A 10004-nucleotide genomic window follows, 5' to 3' on the forward strand; every position below is an offset into this window, starting at 1 on the left:
TGATAAACCCAGGAACAGGCTGAGCAAGACCTGAGCATTTGGCCTGTCAGGGACCTACACTGTCATCGAGTCATCACAGAAATCACAGAAGTATACGTCCACTTTGGGAAGGGCACTGAGGAAACATGGAGAAAGTGGATGAGGAGACCTAGTTTAGCCTGAGGGTCAGGGTGGGCTTCCTGGAGGTGAGACTTGAGGGTGAAGGAGAAGGCAGAGCCTTGCCTTCAGGGGCAGGGAGAGAAGGTCCCTGAGGCTATGGAACCAAGGCGGGAGAGGGGTGATGAGACTGGCCTGAGGCTTTAGGCTGAAGAAAAGAGGGACTTCCATGAAGCAGGAGAGGGGCTGGAGCGCCGGCTGGTGCTGTCCATGTCCCCTTGCTGTAATCGGTGGTGGTCCCTTGGGCTTGCTGGTGGGTGGAGGGTCCTGAGGAGCCAAGGGGACAAGAAGTCACCCCGTGTCCTTGCCTGGGGCCTGGAGGAAGAACTGCTCTGCAGCGGGGTTTGGCGGCACCCTTCAGCCCACAGCTGTGCCAGTCCCTTCCCTGGGATCCTTACTGGGAGGCCTGCCTGTTGCCTGGGCGTTGGTGAGGGCCAGCTGCCTTGGACAGCCAGGGCAGAGCTAGACCCGTCTGAGCAGTGCCCAGGACCCTGCTCTTCCCACCTTCCCCTTCCTACTCCGCACTCCTTTCCCGATTCTGCCCACAGTCCCATGCTTAGTCCTGACTCTGAAGGGCAAGAGGATAAGATGCTGGGGATTCAGAGGCACCCAAGACACCAGACTTCTCCAGACTTCTCTCTGCATCTTGCTCCCATCTCTCCACTACCTGAGCCTTCCTCCACCTCATACTTAGGGTTGAACCCAGGGGTGCTCTACTATTGAGCTACATCTCCAGCCCTCGTTAGTTGTTATTTTGAAACAGGGTCTCCCTAATTTGCTGATTCTGGACTCAAACTTGGGATCCTCCTGCCTCAGCCTCCTAAGTAGCTGAGATTATAGATGGTGCCATGTTGCCCAACCCTACATGAGCTCTTTTAAGACAAGTCTTAGTCTGTGGAACATATTTCAGTCAAAGACTTACATATTCTCTCTCTGTCTCTCTCTTTGAGACAAGGTCTTTCTATGTTGCCCAGGATGGTCACAAATTCCTAGCTCAGCAATCCTCTGACCTCAGATATCAGAGTAGCTGCGATGCAGGTGCACAACTCTGTGCTGTCTTATTTGTATCCTTTTGCACCTTTTAAATTTTAAATTTTAATTAATTTGCTTATTTAGCAACACTGGGGATTAGACCCAGCATGCTCTACCACAGAGCTATGTCCCATTTTATCTATTACTTTGAGACAGGGTCTCGCTAAGTTGCCCAGGTTGGCTTCAAACTTATCATCCTCCCACTGCAGCCTCCCAAGTTGCCGGGATTATGGGTGTTTGCCCCTGCACCCAGCCTGACTTGCATTCTTCATGTGGAAAGATCCCTCATATATAAAGTAAAAGGGGAGGGAGCCAGTTGTGGTGGTACGTGGTGGTAGTCTCAGCTACTCGGGGGACTGAGATAGGAAGATCACTTGATCCCAGGAGTTCAAGAGCAGCTCCATCTCAAATGCAAAAACAAACAAACAAACAACAACAAAAAAAGAACAACCCCCCCCCCCATCAAACAGAAAGTAAAAGGGCTGGGATGTAGCTCTGTGGTAGTTTTGCTTAGCATGGGTGAGTCCCTGCATCTGATTCCCAGTCCTGTGAAAGGAAGAAAAAAGATGCCAGGCACTATGGGACACTTCTGTAATCCTAGCTACCTTGGAGGCTGAGGTAGGAGGATCACAAGTTTGAGGCCAGCCTGCATTACTGAGTGAGACCCTGTCTCAATTTTTTTAAAAGGGCTGGGGATGTAGCTCAGGATAAAGCACTCCTGGGTTCAATTCCCAGTACTGCAAAGAAAGAAAAAAGAAAAGAAAAATGACTTATGAGAACAGGTGATAAAAGATCTTTACAGGAAGAGAAGTGATCAGCAAAACTGGAATGAAGCTAGGTTTCATGATGAACATCTGTATTCCCAGACACTTGGGAGGCTGAGGCAGGAGCATCTCTTGAGCCCAAGAATTCAAGGCCATCCTGGGCAACCTCGTGAGACCCCATCTCTTAAAAAAATGGTTCATGAGGCAGCAACCATACCGGTTTCCTCTTGGCACAGATGGAGGCCACCTGACTCAGTCCCAAATGTTCACTTTGACTTCTGTGGGATAGGGAGACCGGGCAGAGGTCTAGTCCCCTGCTTTGGTGATACAGACATGTGTGTGTGAAAGCACTGATGGAGGCCAGTTTATTTCCCTCTCTCTCTCTCTCTCTCTCTCTCTCTCTCTCTCTCTCTCTCTCTCTCTCTCTCTTTTTTTTTTTTTTCGGTGCTGGGGATTGAACCCAGGGTCTTGTGCTTGCGAGACAAGTGCTCTACCAACTGAGCTATTTCCCCAGCCCCTCAGTTTATTTCTTAAACATTTTCACTATTTGAATAAAAATGGGTTGGCTAAGAGGCAGAGGAGCAGATGGGGGAGAGGAAAGACGGGACACTCCAGTGGTTCAGAGAGGTCCATGACCAGAGAGTGACGAATGGGTCTTTGCTCTGCTCCCGAGTGGCATCCTGCGCAGGGTGTGCTGTCTCACTTTGGTAGTTGGCCTGAAGTTCCTAGGGCAGTGAAATCAGGCCCAGTATTCAGGATCCCACGGTGGAGCCTGAGATTCAGCACCTGGCACAGGGGCATCTCTGATGACAGCTGACAACAGGAGAGGTGGATCGACTGGGAGAGCCCAGGAAGGCTCAGTGCCTCAGAGCCAGAGAATGTGTGACAGTGAGCCAGGGTATCAGCAAGCTCAGGGCTGGGGACACCAGATCCACATGACTTGACAAAAGCGGGGCAAGGTACTCTGCTGTGATATTAAGCTTCCTGAGGGCACCCTGTCTGCTCCAGCCAGCCCATCCTTTCCTTGCCTGACTTTGGACCTGCTCTCTGAGCGTCACTGTGATGGAGAAGGGTAGGTGGGACCAGCACACTCCCTTCAGCCCACCTACCCTCTGGTGGGAGTCAGATTTGCTGGCACCTCCTTTTGTATCTGGAGCAGCCTATTTTTGTTTGCATGTGTGTTTCGAGACAGGGTCCTGCCATGTTGCTCAAACTGGCCTCAAACTTGCAATACTCCTGCCTCAGCCTGCAGAGTAGCTTCCAGATTACAGGCATGTGCCACTGAGGCCTGCTTATTTGGTTTTGGTCTTGTTGTATGTGTAACTGGGGTCAGTCAGTTCAGAAAAGTCGTTGACTATAGGTCTCTCCTCCTCTGTCCCCTCAAAGAGATCCTGGGAGGTCGGGCGCTTTTTAGGACTGGGCCATGGTTCAGTGCCATCTCTGGAGTAAGTCCAACTCAGCGCGCCTCCGCTCCCCAGAAAGGTCCTTCATCCAAGATAAGTAGAACCACCCCCCAACCTTGGCACCTAGGCAGACACGGAGAACCCAGGGCACTCAGGCTGCTGCCCACTCAGACTTTATTCAAAGACCAAGAGGTGCAGGCCTGAGGACAGGGGAAGCCTGACGGGCTTGCCCACCAAGGCTCCAGTTTAACAGCATTTGGAGGCCAGCACAGTGCTCACAGTGCTCCCGAGTACTTGTCCAGGGAGGCGTGCACCACAGGGGTGAATTCTTCCAGGTGGTGAGTGGCCAGGGTTACCAGCAGGCAGTGGCTGAGTAACTGTGGGGAAAGTGCCATCAGAGGGGGTAGAGGTTGTGGCAGTGGAGGCTGCAGCCCAGCCGTCCACATCCCTGGAGTTCTCTGCCCTGTGCACAAGGCTGACTGTGGCTGCCAGGACCCACACCCCTCCCAGGCCACCCCAGTACACACTCTGAGGTTGACCAGATCCACACACAGTTGGTGGGTGTGCATGTCTCTAGATCACTTAGAGCTGGCTCCAGGTCGTCTGCGGAGCCCGTGGCCTTGGTCAGCCTGTTGGCCACCTTTTCGCCTTGGGCCTTGACCGGGGGGGAGTCAGGGGACAGGTCAAAGTGGAGGAAGCAGGTCTGGGTGGTGGGGGAAGATCCTGAGCACCCTGTGGGGAGAGGCGGCATGTGGGTGGGGGGTTAGAGAAAGTTCAGCTGGACAGTTAGGAGCTGGCTCTGGGGCAGACATTGAACCTGGGGTGCAGATGGGAGGAGGGTCCTCAACTGCCTAGGGCTTCCACACCATACCCAGTACCATGGCTGCCAACCCTGTCCTACACAACCCTGATATGTTCCTTGTCACCAGGAGACAACACAATGTTGGGTTCTTGTTTTGTTTTGTCTTTTTTTGGTTTTGTTTTTTTGTTTGGTTTGGTTTGGTTTGGTACCGAGGATTGAACTCAGGGGCACTCGACCACTGAGCCACATCTCCAGCCCTATTTTGTATTTTTATTTAGAGACAGGGTCTTTCTAAGTTGCTTAAGATCTTGCTAATTTGCTGAAGCAGGTTTTGAATTCTTGATCCTCTTGCCTCAGCCTCCCAAGTCATGGGTACCACCACTATGCTTGGCTAGAACTTAGAGCTTTTATAGCCTTGTGCAGGGTCATGTCCCAGGGCTAAGCTCACTGGCTGGCAACCTCACCAGGAGGTGCCCCTGTGGGAGGGGCGGAGGAGAGTGTGCGTCCTAGCTGTACTTCCACGGCTACTCTAGAGACTTGACTTTCTGCACTGTAACTTCACCCATCCTGGGGTTCTGAACATAAGTTTCTGAGACCCCTTAAACTCATAAGGTACCCAGGTGCAGCCCAGACCCAGGGCACACTTGATGTACCTATTTGCTGGGCCGGGGAGGGGAAAGCAATCCTTCCCAGAATGAAATACAAGCTGCTTTCACACCAAACTTCCCCCAGGACCTAGAGATTGACTGTGGGAGTCAAGTCCTACAAGTTCCCCACCTCTCCCTTGTCCTGGGCATTGACCCCTTGTTAGGCCAGGCAGAGCCACAGTCAGGGCTCAGCTACCAGCGTCCCTCCTGAGTCTGGCACTGTGCTGCGGCACAGAGATATCCTCAGCCTGGGAACCACCCTCACTCAGTGTTTGGAGAGCTTGAGGGTCCTGCTCCCTCTTCAGTCCCTGCTCATTGACTGCAAAAGTAGGGACCCTAAGATTCTTGCCCTCCCTAGGTCACCAGGGAGTGTCGGGCCAGGTCCTGGATGAGCACACACCTTGTAAAGGAGACTTGCAAAGTCTGAAATGCAGTGCTGGGGTGTGGGGTGTTTATGAGCCTGCTGGGCATCAACTCTACATTATGATTCTAAAAATTATATCAAAGATCTAGTGAGTCCGTCTTATGTGTGAGACTCAGAGAGCTCAGGCATGTGCAGATCACCCAGCTTGTCAATATGAACTGGGTTCAAACATGCACTGCCAAATTGTGGCCACTTCCACTTCCACCCCCATGCCAAGAGATCTGGAGGAAGGCACTAAATTGGCCCAGGTCAAGGTCTGCTGCAGAGAGGGAACCTCCAATAGGGAGGAGAGGAAGCATAAAGGAACAGTGGTGAGGAGCCCTGGGGCCCCAACTTTGCTTGCCCTCACACACCTAGCCCCAGGAGACTCCATTCCTGTATCTGTCTGCAAGGGGGGAAGGATTTGCACCCATAGGTGCCAGCGGAGGTGGGAATGGAAAAAATGAATAAACCAGAGACTCCAAGCACTAGCTCTTCTCAAAATCCTGTGCCACGGGAAGGGAAGGCGAACCTTTGGGTGGTCGTTTAAGAGCTCTGGGAGGCTCCAAACGGGACCCCTGGGTTCTCTGCCCAGCAACAGTGATGTCGCCTTGTGCGCTCCCCAAAAGACCACACGCACATTTGAAGCCTTTTATTGACAAAACAGATCAAGCCTTGTGGGATGCGGGGCTTAGCGGTACTTCTCCGTCAGCACCACCGCCACGCCTGTCAGGAACTTGTCCCACGCCGCCTGCACCTCCACGGTGAACTCATCCTGTAGGTGTGAGGCCAGCACCACTTGGAAGCACTGGATTAGCAGCTGTGGGAGGAGGGGCGTGTGAGAGGGTTCTGCCCCCGCCAACTCCTGCCCGAGTCCCCTCCGCTGCATGCTGGACCCTTACTCGAACCAGAAACTGCTCACCGGAAAGTTGGCGGGATCCACGCGCAACACTTGGGCGTGCAAGTCGGCTAGCGGGCTCAGAGCAGCTCGCAGGTCGTCCATGCGTTGCACAGCCACGCCCACTGCCGCGAGCATGCGCTGTCCATGGCTCTGCAGCTGCGCCTCGTCCGGGCAGGTGCCCAGGTGCCGGAAGTAAATCTTGGTGCTGGGGTACACGGTGAAGAGCCTGCGGGAGCAGGTTGGTGAGCTGGCAGAACAGCCACTTGGGTTCCACCAGGACCTCCCAGAGCCCCGTGGAACTCGGGGGGTGGCGGGCCCTGTGCCCAACACCTCTGTCTCCGCCCCTTGGCGACCCCGCCCCTACTCACCTGAGCAGCAGCTCCGCCCCGACGTGCGCCTCGTGGCCGGCGATCAGGTCCCAGACCTGGGTGACATGGGCGCGTTCCTGGGCGCTGAGCATGGCACAGGCGGCACACTCTGGGGGCCGCGCCCGCCACCCCAGCCTCCTTATAGAGCCCCCCCACGCCGCACCCCGCCCGCGCTTATCGGCTCCAGCACCGCGGGAACGCAGACACCCTTGGCCCGCGAGCAGGAACGTCGCCAGCAGGACCCTCGCCAAAGTGCTGGCTGCGGCCTCTGTGATTTTCGGGATTCTGCCAACTGACCCACGTCGCAGTGTGTGGGCGCCTTTATTGCAGACTTGGGGATGTATAATTGCTCCTCTACAAGCAGACTTACTGCCCCGTTCCCTTATAGGGGTTGGGAGAGGGAACGGCTGCAGGCCCAGCACCTCTAGGGTCACGCGGAGCATGGCGGTTTTGGAAAGCACGGAGAGGCGCGAAAGCACGTGCGAACTGAGGAGATGCACGGGATGCTGTGCACTCTGGGGTCCTCTGGGTCAAGACCCTCCACAAACCACCCTCGGAGAGTCCTCAGTGTCGACCGCATTCCCACGACGCCCCGACGCATCCCCGGTTTCTCCCCTCCTCCTCAGTACTAAGAACACGGGACCCAGATTGTTCCATTCTCATCCATTTATTGGGGATTGCAGGAGGGTTCGGGGACAGGGAGGAGTCGCGGTCTGTCCGGTGGGGGCGTGTTCCCGGCGGCGGCGCTCAGCGGTACTTCTCAGTGAGGATGGAGGACAAGATAGACAAGAACTTGTCCCAGGCGGCGTGGACCTCAGCCGTGAAGTCGGAGGGGAAGCGCGCGGCCAGGGTGACCAGCAGACAGTGGGACAGGAGCTGCGGAGGAACGTGGCGCTCAGCGAAGGCGCGGCTGGGCGCGCCCGTCCAGGCCCCACCCGCTCTTGGTCCCTTGCTGGCGGCCGGCCCAGCCGGGACCCCGGGCCACTCGCCCACCTTGAAGTTGACCGGGTCCACGCGCAGGATGTAGGCGTGCAGCTCGCTGAGCTTGGTCAGGGCGCTGGCGATGTTGTCGATGTTCTTGACCGCGTCGCCGACGGCGGCCACCACCTTGGAGCCGTGCGTGCGCAGCTGCGGCGACCCCGGGTGCAGGTCGAAGTGCGGGAAGTAGGTCTTGGTCTGCGGGAAGCTGGAAAACAGCCTGCGGAGGCCGGGACCAGCGCCGAGGGGCGTCAGTGGCGCAGGGGTGAAAAGACCAGAGACCACCCCGTACTTGGATCAAATCGGGGTGCCCCCCAACCCAGAAGTCAGGAAAATCACATTTTAACCCAGTGTTTTGAAAAATTAATGTAAAACCATCCACGTTGCCGGCGTGGTGGCACACGCCTTGACCCCAGGGCTCAGGAGGATCTCGAGTTCAAAGCCAGCCTCAGCAATTGAGCGAAGCCCTAAGCAATTTGGCGAGACCTTGTCTCAAAATTATATATAAGAAGGGCTGGGGATGTGGCTCAGTGATCGGTGTCCCTGGGTTCAATCCCCTGTACCAAAAATAAAGTAAAATAAAACAAAGGGTCGGTATTGCTGATTTTTCCTGTTGCCCAGGCTCCAGTGTGGCAAGACACTGCTTCCCACCTCAACGTACGTCACTCATTCATTCATTCATTCGTTCGTTCAACAGATGTCTGAGCTGTGAGGATTGAGAGAGACAGCTCTGCCTTCAGCGCCCACCTCTTCAGCTGGCTGACACTAACCCCCTCCTACTGCCCCTCCTCTTTATCTTCATGCTTGCTTTCCACAGCGACCCCTTCTCGCTGCCCCCTCCTTTTTTTTTCTTTTGTTTTCAGTGTTGGGGATTGAACCCAGGGCCTTGTGCATGCTAGGCAAACACTTTACCTCTAAGTCACATCCCAGTTCGCTCTGTCCCCTCCTATTGCCCCCTCCTGCTGACCCTTCCTCAGGAACTGCTGCTACTGACCCCTTCTCACCGATGTCTCCTTACCGACCTCCTCCTGGCCTCTGACCTGGTCACTCAGGCCATCTTGTCTGGTGCTTACCTGTCCAGAGTCTCAGTGCCGATGGCCTCAGCTTGCATGCCGATCTTGTCCCAAATGGACATGATGATGGCCCTTTCGCTCTTGGTCAGAGACATGGCTGAGGGGGTTGGCAGCTGTGCTGGAGCTGGGTGCACTGGGAAGTGGCCTGGTGATGCTCACTCCCCAGACCCCCTTATATGCACAGAGTCAGGGGCCCAATCTGGTTGGGCTTTTGGTTGGAAGAGCGAAGGGAGTTATGAGGGTGGGGTCTATTATCAGACAGTGACAATGGGCAGTCTGGGACTGTGGGGGCTGGGGAGTGAGTGGCTATCACTCCTACCCCCTGCTGTTCTTAGAGGGGGGGTGTTGGCCATGATCTGACCCAGAATCTAGAGATAGGGGCCTGGCCATTCCAGGAGGTCACCCTGCATTTGAAGTCCAGTCCTGCACTGTCCTTATCCACCTCAGAATTGCAAACTGGGGCCCATAATGCATCTCTTGGGCACATTCACCACTACCACCATGCTGCCTATACCAGACTCTTCCCCCTTTGTCGCTGATTTCTGGGTTTCCTCTAAGAAAACAAGGATCCTGCTAACCTAGCAATAAGGGAAGTGGTTCTAGGTCTGTGTCAGGTGTAGGGGGTGGCAAACAAACAAAACCCATTTTCTGCCTGTCTTTAAAATGTAGAGAAAAGGCTGGGGTGAAGCTCAATGGGTAGCACATGCTTAGCAAGGTCCTGGATTTAATCCCCAGCTCAGACACTCTAAAAAGACTCTATACAAATGGCCAATAAGCACATGAAAAGATGCTCAACATCATTAGTTATTCAGGAAATGCAAATCAAGATCATAAAGAGAGACCATGTCCCACCTACCAGGATGATCATGATTGAAAAGGCAAGGGTTGGAGTCGGCCCAGGAGGAGAGCGCCTGCGTAGTGCGTGCAGAGTCCTGGGTTCCATCAGGGTTGGAGTCGGCCCAGGAGGAGAGTGCCTGCGCAGTGCCTGCAGAGTCCCGGGTTCCATCAGGGTTGGAGTCGGCCCAGGAGGAGAGTGCCTGCGCAGTGCCTGCAGAGTCCCGGGTTCTATCAGGGTCGGAGTCGGCCCAGGAGGAGAGAGCCTGCGCAGTGCGTGCAGAGTCCTGGGTTCTATCAGGGTCGGAGTCGGCCCAGGAGGAGAGTGCCTGCGTAGTGCGTGCAGAGTCCTGGGTTCTATCAGGGTCGGAGTCCGCCCAGGAGGAGAGTGCCTGCGTAGTGCGTGCAGAGTCCTGGGTTCTATCAGGGTCGGAGTCGGCCCAGGAGGAGAGTGCCTGCGTAGTGCGCGCAGAGTCCCGGGTTCTATCAGGGTTGGAGTCGGCCCAGGAGGAGAGCGCCTGCGCAGTGCCTGCAGAGTCCCGGGTTCTATCAGGGTCGGAGTCGGCCCAGGAGGAGAGGCCTGCGCAGTGCGTGCAGAGTCCCGGGTTCTATCAGGGTCGGAGTCGGCCCAGGAGGAGAGTGC

General features: G+C 55.4%; 1 protein-coding gene and 1 pseudogene across 1 annotated transcript; both read right to left on the reverse strand.

Annotated features, from left to right (window-relative positions):
* Positions 1 to 3601: 3601 nt before the first annotated feature.
* LOC124969976 (hemoglobin subunit alpha-like) lies at positions 3602 to 4723 on the reverse strand (annotated as a pseudogene).
* A 1127-nt stretch (positions 4724 to 5850) lies between these two features.
* Positions 5851 to 6576, reverse strand: Hbm (hemoglobin subunit mu). Its single transcript, XM_047534154.1, has 3 exons — positions 6477 to 6576; positions 6130 to 6334; positions 5851 to 6027 (listed from the first exon to the last, which is right to left on the reverse strand). Exons 1-3 carry the CDS (start codon positions 6566 to 6568, stop codon positions 5899 to 5901), a joined length of 426 nt encoding a protein of 141 aa, XP_047390110.1. The 5' UTR covers positions 6569 to 6576; the 3' UTR covers positions 5851 to 5898.
* Between the last annotated feature and the right edge of the window lie 3428 nt (positions 6577 to 10004).

The sequence above is a fragment of the Sciurus carolinensis genome, chromosome 18 (genome assembly GCF_902686445.1).
Source record: "Sciurus carolinensis chromosome 18, mSciCar1.2, whole genome shotgun sequence".
NCBI classification, from domain to species: Eukaryota; Metazoa; Chordata; class Mammalia; order Rodentia; family Sciuridae; genus Sciurus; species Sciurus carolinensis.

Excerpts from the sequence above, each read along its gene's own strand:
- Hbm (XM_047534154.1), bottom strand. The coding sequence starts at position 6,568 with ATGCTCAGCGCCCAGGAACGCGCCCATGTCACCCAGGTCTGGGACCTG. Across the intron at positions 6,335-6,476 it reads GGGGCGGAGCTGCTGCTCAG|GCTCTTCACCGTGTACCCCA; the intron begins GTGAGTAGGGGC and ends CTGCTCCCGCAG. Across the intron at positions 6,028-6,129 it reads TGGATCCCGCCAACTTTCCG|CTGCTAATCCAGTGCTTCCA; the intron begins GTGAGCAGTTTC and ends CTCCTCCCACAG.